Source organism: Typha angustifolia, chromosome 15 (genome assembly GCF_048772165.1).
Source record: "Typha angustifolia cultivar Huaian chromosome 15, ASM4877216v1, whole genome shotgun sequence".
Classification (NCBI taxonomy): Eukaryota; Viridiplantae; Streptophyta; class Magnoliopsida; order Poales; family Typhaceae; genus Typha; species Typha angustifolia.
In genome coordinates this window covers 16,594,420-16,614,475 of record NC_133253.1, presented here as the reverse complement: position 1 = coordinate 16,614,475, position 20,056 = coordinate 16,594,420, and the positions used below count along the sequence as shown (strand labels likewise).

At 36.5% G+C, this 20,056-nt stretch overlaps 3 protein-coding genes across 4 annotated transcripts; all 3 read left to right on the top strand.

The window, feature by feature from the left end:
* The first annotated feature begins 7,291 nt into the window (after window positions 1-7,291).
* On the top strand, window positions 7,292-9,699 carry LOC140779586 (RING-H2 finger protein ATL13-like). Its single transcript, XM_073124720.1, has one exon. The coding sequence runs from the start codon at window positions 7,757-7,759 to the stop codon at window positions 9,146-9,148; it is 1,392 nt and encodes a 463-aa protein (XP_072980821.1). The 5' UTR covers window positions 7,292-7,756; the 3' UTR covers window positions 9,149-9,699.
* Window positions 9,700-12,288: 2,589 nt separating this feature from the next.
* Window positions 12,289-14,207, top strand: LOC140779892 (UDP-glycosyltransferase 73B1-like). Of its 2 annotated transcripts, none has more exons than XM_073125214.1 (2): window positions 12,289-13,716; window positions 13,984-14,207. In XM_073125214.1, exons 1-2 carry the CDS (start codon window positions 12,303-12,305, stop codon window positions 13,986-13,988), a joined length of 1,419 nt encoding a protein of 472 aa, XP_072981315.1. In that variant the 5' UTR covers window positions 12,289-12,302; the 3' UTR covers window positions 13,989-14,207. The 2 variants fall into 2 exon arrangements, with proteins under 2 accessions (XP_072981315.1, XP_072981314.1); XM_073125213.1 differs by having other exon boundaries at window positions 13,975-14,207.
* Window positions 14,208-17,976: 3,769 nt separating this feature from the next.
* On the top strand, window positions 17,977-19,518 carry LOC140779199 (UDP-glycosyltransferase 73B1-like). The gene has a single exon (XM_073124188.1). The coding sequence runs from the start codon at window positions 18,009-18,011 to the stop codon at window positions 19,371-19,373; it is 1,365 nt and encodes a 454-aa protein (XP_072980289.1). The 5' UTR covers window positions 17,977-18,008; the 3' UTR covers window positions 19,374-19,518.
* Window positions 19,519-20,056: the final 538 nt, after the last annotated feature.

Genomic DNA, 20,056 nt, shown 5'->3' with positions numbered 1-20,056 from the left:
TTTGGTTTATAATATGAAAGAACTAACCATAGAAATTGATTAGTGTGGACCGTTGGATGGTAGATCTCACGAATCACTAGGAGGATCTACCGCTTCTATCATGCTACCGTCCCATTATAGGAGGATCTTTCATTACGGTCATGATATGAATTTCTAATATATATACTAATTATTTATAGATTTAATAATCATAACGCAAGTTTTTATACACTCAGAGAATGAATGTGTAGCTTATATTTAATCCGTATCTATTGTTATACTTAGCAAATTACATGAACACATAGGGGAAGAAAATGTGTTAGTAATTAAGTTTAGTCTGTTTTCACTCCCTAACTGAGTCTGAATCGGCTTGATTCCACTTGCCACCCACTTGGGAGACCGCCTTCTTCGATAACTTAATTAGACAAATGATGCAATCTTTCATAGAAACGGACCAATTATGAACTTTTAATTAGATAAGATCGAACTACTTGTACTAATATTAGACATATTATTTGTATAATTAATTTAAAGAGCATAGAAAGAGGAGAAAGAGTTAGGGGGGCTCAAATTTTGATATGCAGCTCAAAAACTCTTACCAAAGTAACTAGAAAAAGCTACATCAACATCCATTATTTGATTCCAAGCCCATCAAGTGTCACATTTGCTAGACAAGCGAATTTTTCTCGTTACATCGAATCACCCCCAATTGTAGACGTTAAACCCCACAAGCCAAGAAGGCCACTGCCATGAACAGCTAGCCATCCAGGGAAACATCTCTAGCTCCGTATTGTAAGTAGTCTGGGAAGTGACCATACCATACCATATATAATAAATACTCCCCAACCCATTCCATGTAGCAATTTAACTTCCACTTGGGGTGGGTAGTTGGAGCAGCGTTATAGCCATAAGAAAGGAGGTTAGAAAACCTTCTGTGGCTTTGTTTGCAAGCCATCTAATGTGTGCTGTCACTTCTGATTCGTATAGGAGTGATGATGATGATGAATAGAAGGAAGAATAGGATATTGTTTTGCAGGGATTCTCTCTGTACCCGAATAATTACGACTTCCAATGACCTAAGGCTAGGCTGTACTCCCTTATATATAGTTAGTTTCTAAAGGCAAGAGAAACGAAACCTAGAAGGTTAGAAATCTCTCTCTTACGGCATGAGTTGATTAAAAAATAATAGTAAAAGTGTTTGACCGTGCAGACTGGTGTTTACGTAGGTCTGACAAAGATAAAAGTAATGCATGCATTACGTAGAATCCATTAACCTTTGGAGTTCACCCTCTAAGTTGCGTGAGTTAGGAGATAAGAGATGTGAATATATTGTGTGATGGAAGAAGTAACAGTAGTACTCATAACATTCGTACTTCCCCTACCATTTCAACAGTTACAATCACCATCCATTTCCCAGCTATATTAATTAATTTCTTCTACCCATCCAGTTTATCTTGTTTCGATTACATGTGATAGGGTCTGCTATGCTTAACTTCTTCTTTTATTCTCATTTCCTGATAGCATGGAAAGAAACACACAAATGGGAATGTCAGCTGGCTCACCTCATTAACTCCTTGCATTCCTTTTCCTATGTATATATATAGTAGACCTCCTCCATCCATCTCATCTAAACATGCAATACCCTCTTGCCAATCGAGCCCTTTGTTTCTAAGCCTAACAATATGCCTTCTGCTGCTTCCCCTTGGATCTATGGTTCATCCAGTAGATATCATACTACACGATGTAGCTTGAGATGGAGGGCTTTTCTTCCTTCGAGTTTTGAGTTCGGTCGGTTCCTGAAGAGGAGATTGAAAGGTCGCAGGATGTGCTACGCTGGCTAGCTGACAATGGTGCTATCCTCACCGAGCTTTTCCCCCTTCCTCGATAAATAGATATTTAAGATATCTATAGTCATTTTCTTGACCTTGCAAGACTTTCTTCTCGGAGAAAGTAACTCGTGGCCGCTCTCTACTCCGTTCTAATTCATGACTATTATCTTTTACTCCCGTCAATGCTTCCATCTTATTGCTTCTCTTCTATCCCTCTTGAGCTTGATTAATTTGTAACTTTGGATATCAAGGAACATACTGAGTTTCGAGTGTTGTTGTTGAAATTTGAGATTGTATGTGTTCTATCATGCATCGTTTTTCGTGTGATTCTTCTTTACATGTTGATCATTATTACTAAGTAGTTTTTCTCCATTACTCTTGTTCTCTCGTTGGACTAAGCATGCATGGAGCAGTACTGAGAGTGATTTAGCAGCTTAAAGATTGAATTAATTAGCTGCAGAAACCAACTAAATTGTGTTCTTTCCTTTTAATTGATTAACATAATTCTACTGAAAAGATCTAATTAACATCGCTACACATGTGCTGCTCAAATCTAGTATTCAAAAAGATTAAAATAATAAACTTTACTATTCAACAGTTGGAAGTTTGAAACTATAAGTAGCTTGAAATAGGAGTAGCTATTATTTCAGCAGTACTTAAATCACTGGTCAAACCGACTACCTCAATAGGTGCTACAATGTGCGTGTTAAATGCTAGAGAACTATGAAGTTAGTTCTCCTACAGTGGAGTAATAAAAGGCTGATAGAGGCATCTCGTCCTCTATTTTCCAAACTCATCATATTGGATGCCAGTCTTCAACTTTAGATCGATTGGCATTTATTTCATAGTAAGATTTTTTTTTTTTTATCACTATATTTTTAATACAGTATTTTATTTGCCATTAAAATCATTAAGTTCTTTTTTTTCTAATACCATTCTAACGAAGGATAGTTTTTTTAATTTTTATTTATTTATTATCAATTAATAATCATAATAGCAATTATGAAATTAGCTAATATGGTGGCAATTATAATGTTATAAATTGTTTAATGGGAACTATGTTTAAAAAAAACCCTAAGATTAATTAAGGAAAGGACGCAAAATTAAGGAAATATCAATTAGACGGGCACAATGATACGTACCACTTACTCATAATAAAAGGGGCCGGGCCTGGGCACGGTCTAAGCTCACTGGTCTTAAGATTTAATCAATTTAAAATTTTTAAAGTGTAATGCAAGATTTACTAATCACTCTCCCTTTCTCTTCTATTCAATTATAATGCGAGATTTACTAATGACCCAATCTGAGTTAGGAGGGCAAGATATTTGACTGGGCTGACTTCTACTAATTTATTTTTTTTATTTTTTTATAAAAAAATTAATAATTAAGAAGACAAATAAAATATGACTAATTTATATTTACAATTGAAAAGTGAAATTAAATGATACCAAATAAAATTAATCCAAAGTTCCTCTCATATCAATCGAAAGTATCCATCACTCTTCTAAATTATAAGAGTAAATTATTCCTATTTTATTTCTCTCTTAATTATTTATTTTTTAATAAAAAATAAAAATAATAATAATAAATTGGTAAGAAAACAGTTATAAGAATAAATAATAAGAAAATACTTAAATTCTAATCTTTTATTAATTAATCTAATCACATATGTAAAATGTCTTATATATTTTTTAATTTATCAAAGATGAAAATTATTTTTAATAACTAATTGATTAGTATGGCATCATTGCTCTAGGTTAATATGTTGTATGGTCTCATTCAACCATCTCGAGCAGTAGATACTATTACGAACCAGCTTAATCTGATCCACAACGGTTCTAAATCTTAGATCCTAGCTTGATAGCCCTCCAATGACTATATGAATGCTAGGTTTAGTTCTTAGTGTGAAGGGAAGAAGTTGTTATGGAAAGTCGATCAAAAACTTGGGTGGTGGAAGGAAGGATGTGGGAAAGGGTGCTAATGGGTAGAGTCAAGAGAAAAGAAGATAAGACCAAAGCCAATTCCAATAACAAGATGATATCCCAACCAGGTTTCCTCCACACATATATAGAGGCTCACTCTAAGAACTCCTTAATTAACATAAAAACACTCCAAACAATCCTAACAATTCCTAACAAATCAATTAATCAAGTCTTCCTTCTCTTCTTTGATTAAACTTTGAAGTCATGAATATCAAAGTTGTAGATCTGGAGGTAGGCCACCTTATCCAACTGGTTTGATATTATTTGGATATGTGTAGAATATTCTACGAATATTTTCCTGAAACTGCGCAGAGCTGAATTTAGCTAATTAAATAAAATCATGACATACTAAGACTCTAACTAAACTAAATAACCAAATTAGATAATTAGACTCAATTGATTGAGCCTAATCTCTCTTTGATATGATTCGATCTGACCTGATTCACATCAGATACTCTAACTCATAATTATAAAAATTATAAAATTATTCATATTTTTCCATGAGCTAATTACGTTGTAGCCTGGCTTACAAACTAGGGTAAAATTTTGAGCTATGATTATAACTATCTAGTTAAAAAGAAGTCAAAAATTACAACTTTACAAAGGTGAGGTATTAGGTAGTATTATTCGAAACCTTTGAAGACTTGTTGACATTTCTTTTCCTGAAACCAAGCTTTCACGTGATAGAAACGTCCATTTGACATTATATCCACATAATGACAAGGTTTGTTGAGGCAAAGTAAAAGGGTTGATAGTATTTGAGGCTCAAGTAAAAAGATATAAATTAAAACAACAAGAAACGTCACTGTATAAAAAAGTCATCTATCTTTCCTAACCAAGGGACCACTTATTTATTAATTTATTAAGACTCCGTGTCAATCGTTGAACGTCACCATGGATTTTTCTCTTTTTCTAAACTATATTTTTTGCGAGTTTGATGAACGTGTTTTAGTAATTGTATAGTATATGTTTAAGTTAGATACTTGTCTTTTCTACTTCCTCTTTATTTATTTTTTATTGTAATTGTATTAAATTTATAATCTTATTTAGAGTTGAAATAAAATATTTGTGTGTGGACTTTGCCTAACAAAATATTGTTAGATGAATGACGGCTAAAAGAAACTCAACCTCTCAAATTGGGCGTCGAAAAAGTTTGTCGCATCTAAATTTGATGTGCTTGTTGTGTACTTAGGATTGAGATGTTTACGTATATTGATCGAGCTCTTAGTCGGTACAATTTTTATTGGATAAAGTACGTCGATGGATAGCTTATTCGTGCTCTAAAAAAATAGGTATGCCTTGATAGCTGAGAAGAAAAGGAGTGGAGAAATGACAACAATTAACCGTTAAATAAGTCCCACACTTGATAGAGATATAACAGAACAAGATAGAAAGCTAATATTAAGAATTTTTATTATCTACACTCATGTTAATAGATTACGAAGAGAAGGACGATACCCTAGAAATAAGTCTTTTTCTTGGCTAACATCCATAGCCCTACGGGCTTAAAGAAAGGAGGGGAAAAACACGTGGCCGGTAGGGGAGAAACCCTTTAGAATAGGGAAAGAAGAAATTGTCTAAACCTAGCACAAAACTCTAGTCATACGAATCTAATTGCATCAAGAGATGTTATAAGTGAAAAGGATAGTTGATCTAGGTTGAGTCTTACAAGAGTTCAATGTATAGATTATAAATTGGTGGCTTGTGCCCATCTTACATAGATATGTTTGTTGTATTAGTCAACATGGTTAGATTAAATATACAGACTTCCAACTAGAAAATTTGAACTTTTTAAATGTGGACATAATTTTCAATCCTATGATTCTTTTTTTTTTTTCTAAGGGTTAGTTGAACTTTGTCGTAGTTTGGCTCAATTACACGAAAGTCTTTGTATATTCAATTTAAGCATTTAAGTGCAGTTGAATTTAAATATTTTTATTAAAGATAAAGTTATAAAGAATTTGATAAATTTTTTAACACATCGAAAATAATACTAATCGAATTTTAAATAATAAAAATATATCAAAAATATAAATATATATAATATATTTGTTATCGGAAATCTAATCTTTATTATTTTAGATCGTAGAAACACTTACCCAATCTTCTACAATTATCTCTAATAAAGATCTTTATATTCAACTTTAGATTGGTCAATATGGTAAAAAAATAACTATTGCATTTTAGTCTAAATCATTGGAGGCTAAGTCAAAAGAGGATTCCGTACCATTGAGCCAAACAAAATAAGATAGAGTGTATTTCTCTTTTTGTCTGCAATTGAGAAGTACCTATAGATATGCTAATATATATATATATATATATATGGAGCTAACTCTCCTTAAAATATGTTTATTGTAATGTTTGATATAATCAAAGTTAATAACATACTAAGCATTTTAAAAGACAACATACAGCTAGAAATAAGATCATTTTACCCTCCAGTATTTTTATAAGTATCAAAGCAGTTCTTATATTTATGATTAAATAAGATTGTTAGTTTTTCTTTCAAATTTAATCGAGTACTATAGCTAATTTAGCTATTTAGTGATATTATCTTAAAAATCTGTATATTTTGTCTAAAAAATACAATAGGAATATTTAATTATTTTCATTAATTTAGTTAAGTTTAATAAAAAAAACTAATAATTTTAAGGGATAAATTAACTTTTTAAAGTATACGAGGTAAAATAATTTTACTTAGAATTTTACAAATTAATCCAAATTCATATAATCTTTTAAAGTGTTTGGAATTTTGTGGTAGAGTTATAACCATCCTCATCCATACAGCATTTACATGTTAGGAGACCTAAAGGTAGTAGGTCCCCCCATCACCTACATCAATCATGTATCATTCATTAGGCCAACTTCTCTATTTAGATTGCATGAATCGGACATTATTTAATATTTCTTTCATCTTAGAAAACCTTTTATAAATGTAAGTTGATCTTGATAGCACGATTAATATCTAAGGTAGTAAAAGGTTAAAAGGGAGAATTCATTCCCTAATGTTATCCGTTTATTTCGGTGGATTAAAGTTCTACCACATCAAATTACGATGTTAGCCTTTTGTGCTTCTCCACTGAATTATAATGGTCAGGAAGCCATAGATAATTATAATAATTATAATAATAATAATAAATAGATCAATTTTGTTCTCCATTGATCAACTTTTAAATAAAATAAAGATATTAAAAAGTCAGACACTAAACAGTATTGCACTGATTTAAAGTCAAAGTCTAGAGACCACAATTGGTCCAATCTCAAGCGATCCAAGTTTTACTTGAACACTCCAATGTGGGGGCTCCAAAAATGCCACCCATTATTTTGGGTTTGGTCCATGGCTTCCCCTTATTGCCGGCATGAATTGTGAGCTAGTCCCCATGAAACCCCTAGACTTTTCCAATGTTGAACGCTCCCATCCATGAATCCTCCTCACCCAACCTTTTAGATGCATATAGACATGAAGCCACAGAGAGAGAGAGAGACAGAGAGAGGGATGGATGGATGGATTTAATGGGACTTTGGGCCTGCTGCAAAAAGTTCTCTACGGAGAGTCAAATAGAAAAGAGAGGCGAAGCTTCGGGTTTTGAAGAGGGTGTGTTTGTAATTGTCTATCTCTCACACACAATTGCACCATTCCAGTTGCATTTACCCAGCTGTTGGGTTTATTATTACATTTATCTTACCTTCCTCTTTCCCTATAGCAATCAATTCATTTATTTCACTTCCACATCTACTGCCAACCCATTTAATTCTCTCTCCCCATTAAGGATTCCATCGCCCTTTTCTTCCTCACATAATAGACCTCTGATGAGCTGCAGGCAAGAACACCCAGAATTTAAAAGTTGGGATCTTGGAGATAAGGGAGTGATATCCAATTAAGCTTGCAGAGATGATCTGGTGAGTCCTAATCTTATATAATCTCTCTCTCTCTCTCTCTCTCTATGCTTTTGTTTAGACCGAAACATGAATTGGGCCATGCATGGAAGCATCAAAGGAGAGAGCTTTTCCCCTCCTCTCCAATTCCCACTACCACTCTCACCACCTCCTCCACCTCCTCTCTTCTACGAGAATAATTTTCAGAACAGGATAAGCCCAAGTATCCTTCTGATAATTATAATCTTGGCAGTCATCTTCTTCATCTCTGGGTTGCTCCACCTCCTTGTTAGATACCTCTTTAGAACCACAAGCAGAGAGCCAGAGGACCTGGACAATGCCACAGTCTTGCAAGGCCAACTCCAGCAGCTCTTCCACCTCCATGATGCTGGTGTAGACCAATCCTTCATAGATACCCTCCCAGTCTTCCTCTACAAAGCCATCATAGGTCTCAAGGACCCATTCGATTGCGCTGTGTGCTTGTGTGAGTTTGAGGGAGATGACAAATTAAGACTCCTTCCCAAGTGCAGCCATGCCTTCCACCTCGACTGCATAGATACATGGCTCTTGTCACACTCCACTTGCCCTCTCTGTAGGAGTAGCCTTCTCCCTGACTACTCCCCCAACAATAGCTGCAGCCCTTTAGTCCTTGTTCTACAGTCTGGAAGTGAGAGCTCGAGGGAGATTGCCTCAGAGACGTGGGAGTCTGGATCAAATGCTCTCTTGGTTCTCCCTGGGGAAGAAGAATTCAGGCCTTCGAGCAACGAAACTTGTCAGAAACCAGGGGAGATAGCCGCAAAGGAGGAGGTTGGAACTGGATTGGCCAATTCGGAGGCTCCCGAGGCTAAGGTGGTCCATGTCAAGCTTGGGAAGTTTAGGAGTGTGGAAGCTGGAGGAGGCGAGGGAGAAGGGACAAGCAGTGGCGATACTAATCTGGATCAGAGGAGGTGCTTCTCCATGGGGTCATATGAGTATGTTATGGATGAGAATTCCCTGCTTCAAGTTGCAATTCCACCACCCAAGAAGAAACCAGCATCAAAGAAGCCAAGGAACCGGCTCGCGATGTCCGAATGCGATTATCATTCGCGAAGAGAAGGGTTCAAAGGATTCGACTCCTCGAGAATTCCCAAAGCTAAAACTGATACTGCAAGCGCTAATCTCACTTCCACTAGTCTTCAAAAGGAGAGCTTCTCGATATCCAAAATTTGGCTTCGATCAAACAAAGATAAGCCAATTGCAGGAGATAGCTCAAGGCGAGCTTCGTCGTTTCGGTTGCCATTGCAGATGAGCAGCACTAGCCCTGTCACAGTCTCAGATTACAATGTCTCAGGGTGGGAGAAGAGTGGCAGTGAAGTGGACTGGGATCTGGAGGTTGGAAGCTGCAACAATAGCTTGAGTTCTAGGGCAGATGAGGCTCCATCATTTGCCAGGAGAACATTGCTCTGGATTGTAGGAAGGCAGAGAGCTGAAAACAATCACTGAGTGAGATGGAATCAATCATATCATATGTACTTCAGATTCCTAACATTCAGCAACAGAAAACAGGGGGGAAAAAAAACAAGGTAAAGAATTATTTCTTGTACAGGCTTTTTGCTAATTCTTCATTCAGATTGTCATGAAATGCCTTTTTCTTTTGGGGTCTTAGCTTCTGTTCTGAAATAAAGAAAAGCAGAAAAAATAAATGGAAGGAGAAAAGAAGTACCACCAAATTAATTACCTACCACTGATTCAATTTCAACCTATCCTTCTTATTTGGACTGATTCAAAAGCATTTGGAATTGGTCCTACTAATTCCAAATTTATACAGGGGTAAACTATAATTTGTCTCTTTCTTTCCTTTTTTTTCAAATCTTAGAGATCATGTGACAGAGGAGACCACATGAAGAGCATTCAAGTTCAAATAGTTCCATATATATTTTTTCTTTTTTCTTCTTTGTGAGTTATTTCTTCAACATCCTGGATCTGCTAGAGTGGCAGAGGGCCTGGTCACAGGCTGTTAGAGAGTGAGATATATATATATAAATGCTCCTGGGTCTTTGTATTAGTTTATCACTTTGCTGTAGATGTTCCATTTGTGTGGTTCAAAAAAGACCAATCGAGTCCTGTGGTGGTAGTGGGTAAGTTTGAGAACCCTTTAAAAACTTCAAAATGAATTTATTTCAAAAAATATATATATTCCAAAGCCTTTTAAACCTTGTGTCTTTTGTTAGTGTCCCTGTCCCTAGGTAGAGAGTCTTCTTCGAAAGCAATCCCCAGGCAATTCAAAATTAGTTAGTAGCACCCAATACTTATTTTAATTTTTAGCTTTCTGAGATCATGGGACCTCCCTCCCTCTCCTTTAATGCTTGCTTGGGTAAGGCCACCCATTTATTACAGGGCAATCACATGCATCCCATCTCATATGGCCCCCCAAATCCCTATGCATTCATTTACTATAATGTGTGATCTTGGAGCACCAGAAAGAGCCCCAAATCTACTCCATTACAAATAATACTACTGTGTTCAATATCTCCTCCGGGAACTCCACATTGAATACTCTCTATTCTTAATTAACTACACTAGCTCAATTATTGAGCGAGGAATTCTACTAATCCCCATCACCAAGAGGACTATTGGTAGCTGTGATGTAATATGACAAGGAAGATACATTTTAAGTATTTGCGTATCTTGAATGGTTTATTGAAGCTTAAACTGTGTTCCAGTAAAATCTTTTGGGAATGATATGTTGTGGTTGAAGTAGGTCCAACTAACACATGCATCGTCATCTGGTTTAGTCTCCATCACTTTGAACTATTTTGAACCTGTCAACCTTAAGTTGAGCTTTCAGCATCACATTTTTTTCTCACTCCATATTGTCTAAACGAATATTTATTTTTCAATGGTTGTAATTTACTTTAAGACCTCAAAAATACTTTTGACATTAGTTTTCTTAACCGCTAGTATTTAAATAGATGAATTAAATAATAAGAATCTTTTACAAATTATATTCTATATTTTACCTATTTTGTGGTTCATATTTATCTTTGAAGATTTTATAACCCGACTCTTTTTTTCTCTATAATTTTTATTTAACATCTTAACATTATTTTGACTAACTAATATTAATCAAATTACTAAAATATCTCCACCACCACCGGTTTCCCTCCTCCCTACCCTTCCACCATCTTACTTCATCCTCTCTTAACCACCTCATTCCACTGTCACTACCACCACATTCCCTCGTCTTTCTCATTCTCTTCTTCTTTTCCCTCCTCTTTTATCTATCCTTGTTTTGATCAGAGGTTCGTTAGAGAAGATAACGCAAGTCGAGCATCTCGATTAACTCTGATTTGGGGATTAAAATCTCCGGTGCAGGAATAATGGGAGAAAAGAAGAGAATAAAGGAGACGGGAGTATTTAGATATTTTATAATTATTTAATATATTATAATAGAATATTTTATTGATGCTACTTTTTAAGTTAACACAAGGTGATTAAAAAAATTATACCTAAAAATAAGGAGTCGAGCTACAACAAAATTCTCATCATAAAATAGATAAAGTATAAAATGTGATTTAAAGAAAAGGTTTAAACCAGTTGGGCCTCTTTACCGGCGGGGAATGTATGGGGCATAATTTAATCAAATGTTATCCATGTTGGGCCCGATCAAGATCCGGACCACCTCGAACCTGGGGGAATCTAATTTGGTTCCATCAACCACACTACACTGAACACGAACAATACATTTAAAGAACTCCAGATCTCAAGATCAAAAGATCACGAAGAAGACATTAGTGGGTTGGTTCAATGTCTTCTTTTTTTTGGTCTTTTCTTACGGTTCTTTTGGATAAAGAGTATTAAAGCAATGAATACATATCCTCCTTGATTAGCAAGATCTCTTATTGTTTAGTATATATCTGATTACAGAAAGTCATAGTTTTATGTCATCTGCAAAGATAAAAAGCCAAACCTAATCAGCTCACAAACAAAATAATCTTCTAACAAGTTTGAATGGAGAATCCTCATTTTCTTGTAAGGAATATATATGTATATATATAAGGTTCCGTTCCAACTGAGTTATTGAACATGATGGTGATTCGTGAAGAGTTAATTATACAAATAGGCAACTAAAAGTATTATAATCACAATAATATAAGTCCTATATATGCTTATCTAACGATTTGAGTCATAGTTAACCAATTCAACATATATATCTCCATGGTCATTAAAACTTTATGAACAAATGGTGCATAAGGGGTTTGATTTCGGTGGTTTCTATTTAAGAGGGTAGGTTTCATGAGTCCATCCAAGAGAAAAGGAGATATAGTGCTATAATGAACTTGATTATGATATCTATAAAAATAATTATCACATATATTAAGTATATTGATGGATACAAATTGGATACATGTAATAACTATTTGATGATATATAAGGTAAATATTAACTTTAAAAGGGTGTGTATATAAATAAAATATTTTTAAATAGTATACATGTAAAATGGCTAAGATATTTAATTTTTTAGGTGACGTTTACTGCATAAGAAATATTTATTTATGAATTAGACTGGTTTGAAAATTGATAGGTACCTAGATTTATAAAGAAAAGGTCTATAAAGGATGGATGTCGATCGGTTGCTGGGATTCATTCCCAATTTATGGCTAATAATAGCAACGGTGACCACGTCATCATCTTCCCCTTCATGGCCAAAGGCCACACCATCCCCCTCCTCCACCTCTCCGGCGCCCTCTCTTCCCGTGGCCTACGTGTCACTCTCGTCACGACGCCGGTAAACGCACCCTTCTTCTACCACCGCCTCCATTACCACGAGAGTAAATATAACGTCGTCATTCTAACCCTCCCTTTCCCTCACCATCCACCTCTCCCTCTCGGCGTCGAGTCCACCGACCTCCTCCCTTCGCCGGATCTGTACCCCACCTTCATCCATGCTACCACTCTCCTACGCCAACCCTTCCACGACCTTCTACTAAACCTTTCGAGCTCTTCTTCTTCTTCTCCTCCTCTTTGTTTGATCTCCGACTTCTTCCTCGGCTGGACTCAACCCATCTGTAGTGAACTCGGCATCCCTCGCCTTGTCTTCCACGGCATGTCGGCCTTCTCCATGTCCATATGCAAGTCCCTCTTTGCAAACACTGGTGCTTTTGCCAGCGAGGAAGAGAGGTATCACGTGCCCGGCACGCCCCCTTCGCTACTGCTGACGAAGGGCGATATCCCCAAGACCGTTCTCAGCTCGGCCGACCTGATGACTCGGTTCCTGGACCAGGTGGACGACGCGGACTTGGATAGCTGGGGAGTGGTGGTGAATAGCTTCGCCGATGTGGAGGAGGAGGTCTACGTGAAGCTTCTCGAGTCGTTCTACCGGCGCGGGGCGAGGGCATGGATGGTGGGGCCGATGTCTCTCCTTGCAGCGGAGATGGACGCCGAGGAGGACGATGAGGGATGCATCGGGTGGCTCGACGAGCAGCTGAGAAATCGTGGCGCGAGGTCGGTTGTGTACGTGGCGTTCGGGACTCAGGCGCATGTGACGGACGAGCAGCTCGACGAGGTCGCTCACGGGCTATCCGCCTCGGGATACGCGTTCCTGTGGGTAGTCCGATCCAAGACGTGGGTGCCGCCATTCTCTCTGGAGCTTGAAGGTAAGGTCGTCGGGACGTGGGCCCCACAGAAGCAGGTGCTGCGTCACGTGGCGGTCGGGGGATTTATCAGCCACTGCGGTTGGAACTCCGTGCTGGAGAGCGTGTCGGCAGGGGTGCCAATGCTGACTTGGCCGATGATCGCCGAGCAGGCGCTAAACGCGAAGCACGTGGTGGATGTCCTCGGCGTGGGCGTGAACTTCGGCGCAAGAGCTGGTGAGATAGTGAGGAGGGAAGAGGTGACCAAGGGGGTGAATGAAGTGATGGGAGGAGGGGAGAAGGGAAGGAGGGCGAGGGAGAGGGTGGCGGATCTCCGACGAGAGGCGGAGGAAGCGGTGAAGGAGGGTGGCTCGTCCGACCGAGCGCTGGATGAGCTCTTAGAGGAACTTCGAAAAGGTGGTCGTTACATTAGCAAAGGTATTTGTTAGAATATAAATTTATAAAAATCATTATTATAGCTTATACTACTTATTTTTGTTTGGAAATATAAAATTTTGCTCATTTAAATTAAATTTATTTTTTAAATTTATCAAAATATTTGAGTTCAGATGTGAGCGAAAGTGTTTAAATATAAAAATAACTTTTTAGAATAATCGGTATAGTTGGTGATTAACAATATTGATGTCTATATCTGAGAAAGAGTTTTTTAATTCTTGGTTTCATGATGAATTTTAGCAAGTGCAGGTTGAAGTTTTGTAGCTGAAGGGAGACAACTAAAGCTCTTCTCCTACATATTGAGTCGGCACACTTATACTCTGGCCTATGAAAATAAAATATATGGACCACCTTTTTTTTTTTTTTCGTTTCCACCATCTATATGTATTTGAAGTTTAGGAGGTTATTGCTCATAAACTCTCGGTCACCTTCAATCTTGACAGAATTGCCTGAGCTATGCTCGGAAACTCAAAGTTGTGGTTGCTCATTTAAATTATTTGAAAGGTGAGAAACAAAAGTGCTTCGAGAGTACTAAACTAAGGCGGTGCTCTCTAATCTTTCAGATCTTGTTTGATTTGAGACTAAATCTCAAGCTCGATTAGTTAGTCTTATTTTTTAGTCATAATATTTTAAGAGTAAATTTGATTAGATTTGAAAATGATAAAAAAGATATTACCGAACCAATTCAGAGAGAGCCCTAAACTATTGAAAACTATGAGAATATTAGGGTTGAGATACTATGTACCACTATAAGTGATAAGGTGAAGAACTAGACTCCTCAAAAACAAATTTCATAAATCTCAATTTTGATAGGTCATGAAACTCCTCAAAATAACCTATTACACATCGCTGCTGAGCCAACCAAGATGAGCTCAACCCCTGAACTTGAGGCTTAGGTGCTGCTCAAAACCTTCACTATTGCTGTTAATCTCAAGCTCAAGCATGTCGTTTTTGAATGGCACTCTTCTATTGCTACCAATGTGGTGAACAAATCAGAGGAAACCCTATCGTCCTTTCGGAATACCCTTTGCCACTGCAGTTCATTATTTAGCTCTTTTGAATCCTTTTTCTTATTGTGCATGCCTACAGAGTCGGCAATAAAGCCAGCTTATTGAGCTGCTCATTTTGGTGTGCATTAAACTTTTAAAGCTTTTATTGATGGTCATATGCTTTGTGTCGAATCCTTGGGCCTCTTAAGCCCTAGGATGATTATAAGCTAGTCTCTCAGCTCCCTATTATATAAAAAAAAAAAGAAGAAAAAAACTTGCAAGAAAACCCCGTACTGTACACACGTTGTAACTTTCAAGGCTCTCTAGTTCAATAGTTTTCTTGTTATAATTACACTCCTATGGTATATAATATTATAAATATATAATCCAATTTACAAGGTTTAGTGGTGCATTAATTAGATTTGAATCCCCGAACTCAGACAGAGGGGATGCAAATAGTTGATTTTATCTCTTTTATAATCAAAAACTTGTTTTTTTTAATAATTGTCTATTGTTCTAAATTCTATATAAGATTTCATATTAAAGAATTTAATATTTAACATTTTTATAGATATGCTTTTCATACAAGATAAAAGATATATATCGGTAACATTGACCAATAGTAGCTACTTAAGTTTCTCAATTGCTCACTAATTGAACCCATCAACCTAGCATGGACTTGGCCCACAAGTTTAAGCTTCAAGAGAGGGTTTGATTCATCCATGCTAGACATAAGCATGGTTAGCCAGACCCGCTTGAATAATATATGTTAAATTTTACGTCTAAAATATTTACAGTCATAACATAATATAATCTTATATTTAGGTATGTTAATATACATTAAGTTATTTATTGTTATTGGAATAAGTCTGGCTTCAGTTCCATTCCGACTTAATCATTTGGCAATTGAAAAAAAAATTTATTTCAGCTGAGTCATATTTGAGCCTCGGATTTAGGGTTGATACTAGACCTAATCCGATCTAGAAAATTTCCAATAAAAAATACATTAATTTGATGAAATAGAAACAAGGGTTCTTTATTATAGTACTATTGTTGCATAAAACTTCCTACATGAGTGGCTCTCACCATTTCGAATTAGCATTAAGATTGAAGCATAGATTTCACGATGGATCTCTTGCAACCTTGGTTTCAGCTCATCAGCTGTGGATGGCATAGATAACCTCACGGGTGGCAAATAGAATCGTGATGAGTAGGATCAAATTCAATCAATAAATAAAGTTTTGGTTCATCTAGTCGAGTTGACTCAAATTCAATTATGAATTGCATCCAGTTGCAATCAATCAGATCAAATAGTGTATTAGGTGCAAGTTAAGACCCACACGAAAACGATCTATTTAAGAATTTAATATGTTACACAGTTTATTATTTAACAAAAGAGTTAAATAAGTTAGATTTAAATCGTGGCATAAGTTTTGTCTCTTAATTTTATACGAGTAACTCGAGTTATAATCTAATTATTCAAGTGATAAACAAAAGTATTTAGATATTTGCTATGGAAAAAAGTTAGGATCCAAATCTTGATAAAGATGAAACAATTGAGTGGTCTTGTTTAGACTGTATAGTGGCAAATCTACCGATTTAAATATTAGCCCATAATTTAATTAGGATTATCTTCTTTTCTATTCTAAATTAAAAGACACAATTCCAATTAGAAAGTAATATATTAAATTATCTCTTTTCCAAATATAATATTCAAACTATTCTCCACTAAAGCTCGATTATAATTTTATACTTAATTTGACTAAAGTTAATTTAATTTTTTTTTCTCTCCTCTCTCATGCTAGTATGCTACCTATTTATCTCATTCTATAAAATCAAAAAAAAAAAAAATGAATATACGTTGCATACCTATATATGAGTATACGTTGCTTACCTACAATAAATAAAATATTTTTTTTTACATTTTATATTAAATTAAGAGTTTTTCAGTCAATTTATATATATATATATATAGATTATATTATATAAGTGAATATTCATTTTAAGAGAAAAATAGAAATTATTATTCTAGATTAAGTCTTAATTCCGAACCAAAAGTAACCTAATTTCTCGGTCATTACTAATATTCCATTTCCCCAAATCCAAAAATAAAAACGAAAATATTTTTTTGCATTTTAATACCCAGTTTTCACCGATGTAAGTACAACATCCATGAGACATCTCATCGATCACAGGCTCTGCCCCTAAGAGCATCTCCAACTTTCGCTAGCAAAATGTCTGTGCACTCTAAGTCACCGGACTCATATATATTAAAATAATAATATAATATATATTATTATATTAGTTATTTAAAATTATTTAATAGGTCATCTTTTAATATTATTTTTTAATAAAATTTATATGGTTAGAAAAACTTTTATTGACATTTTTAAAATAAGACTAATATTTAATTTCAGAAGTAATTTTAAATTATTAATTTTTTAATTAAACGTATTGAAATTACATTATACGAAATAAATATCGAAATAAGCATTACATGTCATTATCTAAAAATATCAAAATTACATTATATAAAATAAGCAGAAATTAATCAAACATAATAAAAATAATAGATGTTTAATATTCTGGTAAGTCATCTCGTAGCCACTAGTTCCAATTCCGTAGCTACCGGTTCCGGTTTCATTTTTAATGTATTTCATGTTTGATGTATTTCATATCTAATATATTTTAATATTTAATATTTATATTAGGAATAATTTGAGTAATTATATTTTATGACACATAATTTATTAGACTCATTTTTATAAATAATAAAAAATTTAAAATTTAAATTAACTTAAAAATAATTTAATATTGGGATACATTTCCAGTGGTATTATTTTTGTTAAAAAATGATTAGTAAAACTAATTATATATTTAGTTTAACTAATTAAATTATTTAATAAAGGATACAAATAAAATTAAAATTATTAAATATAATAATTATTGGATAATTTTGGTATTTTAAAAAGATTGAAACAACAAATAAAGTCGCACTTGGAGCTCCACTCTTACTAGCTTTAGAGTTAGTTTTAGAGCTAATTTAGTTTAACTAACTAAATTATTTAATAAAATTAAAATTATTAAATATAATAATTATTAAATAATTTTGATATTTTAAAAAGATTAAAATGACAAAGAAAGCTCCACTGTTACTCCATTTTCATGGCGGGGCTCCAAATTTGGAGCCCCACTGTTACCAGCTTTAAATTTGGATCCAGATTCGAGTTGCTCTTAGCCATGGCAAATAACAGCAAAGGAGATCACATCATCATCTTCCCCTTCATGGCCAAAAGCCATGCCATCCCCCTCCTCCACCTCTCCGCCGCCCTCTCTTCCCGCGGCCTACGAGTTACGCTCGTCACCACCCCGCTAAACTCACCCTTCTTCCAGCACCACCTCCAGCGCTACGAAAAATATAACAATATCGCTATTCTCACCCTCCCTTTCCCTCACCACCCGCCTCTTCCACTCGGCGTCGAGTCCACCGACCTCCTCCCTTCTCCCGATCTCTACCCAGCCTTCGTCCTTGCCACCGCCCTCCTACGTCAACCCTTCCGCGACCTTCTACTTAACCTTTCGGCCTCTTCTTCTCCTCCTCCTCTTTGCTTGATATCCGACTTCTTCCTCAGCTGGACTCAACACATCTGTAGTGAACTGGGCGTCCCGCGCCTCGTCTTCCACGGAATGTCGGCCTTCTCCATGTCCATATGCAAGGCCATCGCCGCGGCCAACAGCGTTTACGGCAACGGCGACGACAGATGTCACGTGCCGGGTACGCCGCCTTCGCTACTGCTGGAGAAAGCCGAGATCCCCGCTGCGCTGGTCAACTTGGCCGACCCGGATGACCCGATGTCTCGGTTCCTCGTCGAATTGAACGATGGGGATCTGGATAGTTGGGGCGTGGTAGTGAATAGCTTCGCCAACTTGGAAGAGGAGGTCTACGTGGAGCTGTTCAAGTCGTTCTATAGGCGCGGGGCAAGGGCTTGGATGGTGGGCCCGATGTCTCTCCTCGGCGAGGCCGCATCTGAGGAGGACGTGGAGGGATGCCTCGGTTGGCTCGACAGCGAGGCGAAGCATCGCAGTGCCCGGTCGGTGGTGTACGTGTCGTTCGGGACTCAGGCGCACGTGCCAGACGAGCAACTCGACGAGGTTGCCCACGGGCTGGCCGCATCGGGATACGCGTACCTCTGGGTCGTCCGATCCAAAACATGGGCCCCGCAGTCCTCGCCGGAAGCCAACGGGAAGATCATCAGAACGTGGGTCCCACAGAGGAAGGTGCTTCGACACGCGGCGGTCGGGGGATTCGTCAGCCACTGCGGCTGGAACTCCGTGCTGGAGAGCTTGTCGGCAGGGGTGCCAATGCTGACGTGGCCGATGATCGCCGAGCAGGCGCTAAACGCCAAGCACGTGGTGGACGTCCTCGGCGCGGGCGTGAACCTCGGCGGAAGAGCTGGTGAGATAGTGAGGAGGGAAGAGGTGGCCGAGGGGGTGAAGGAAGTGATGGGAGGAGGGGAGAAGGGGAGGAGGGTGAGGGAGAGGGTGGCCGATATCCGGCGAGAGGCGGAGGAAGCGGTGGCTGAGGGTGGTTCGTCCGACCGAACGTTGGATGAGCTCTTAGAGGAGCTTAGGAAAGGTCGTCATAACTGATAACTGTAGCAAGAGTAATAATGGTATTGGTACGTGTATCTGAGTTAGATCGGTGCATGGGGTTTGTTACTTTGTTATATTAATGTCCACTTGTTCACGCACTGGTCGGTGTGAGCGCTTGTTTGGTGGAAAGTTATAAGAGTACTTGTTTAGTGGAAAGTTTAAGAAATTAAGTTAATGATTAGTTTTTAAAGTTTACTATTTATTTTAAGTGTTCGAATGAAGAAAATAAATTGGAAAGTAATTGCTTCATTTTTCTAAGATCATCCTAACATTTTTTTTTAATTTCGCTTCCTATATTTAAAATAATAAAAGACTTACTCTCCCATATTTTTATATATTATATATTATCATTCACTAGTCCATTCTAATAAACACTTCTAATTTTTGTTAAATAATAATAAATTATATTTACTTACTAGAAATAATTTCACTTTCTAAATATATCACTCTAGATTTTTTTAACTTATTTTAATCATATCCAGATAACAAATAATCGAATTTATAAGTTTAGTGCTTTATATTTTAAATAGTCAGTGTAATAGTTGATTCAATCTCTTTTGTAATCAAGAACTACTTTTTTTATTTTTTTTTCAAGTGTTTAATGTTCTAGATTACGTATAAGATTGTACATTAAAGAATAGAAGATTAAACAATTTTATGGAACTACTTTCGATTATATA

Excerpts from the sequence above, each read along its gene's own strand:
- LOC140779586 (XM_073124720.1), top strand. The coding sequence starts at position 7,757 with ATGAATTGGGCCATGCATGGAAGCATCAAAGGAGAGAGCTTTTCCCCT.
- LOC140779892 (XM_073125213.1), top strand. The coding sequence starts at position 12,303 with ATGGCTAATAATAGCAACGGTGACCACGTCATCATCTTCCCCTTCATG.
- LOC140779199 (XM_073124188.1), top strand. The coding sequence starts at position 18,009 with ATGGCCAAAAGCCATGCCATCCCCCTCCTCCACCTCTCCGCCGCCCTC.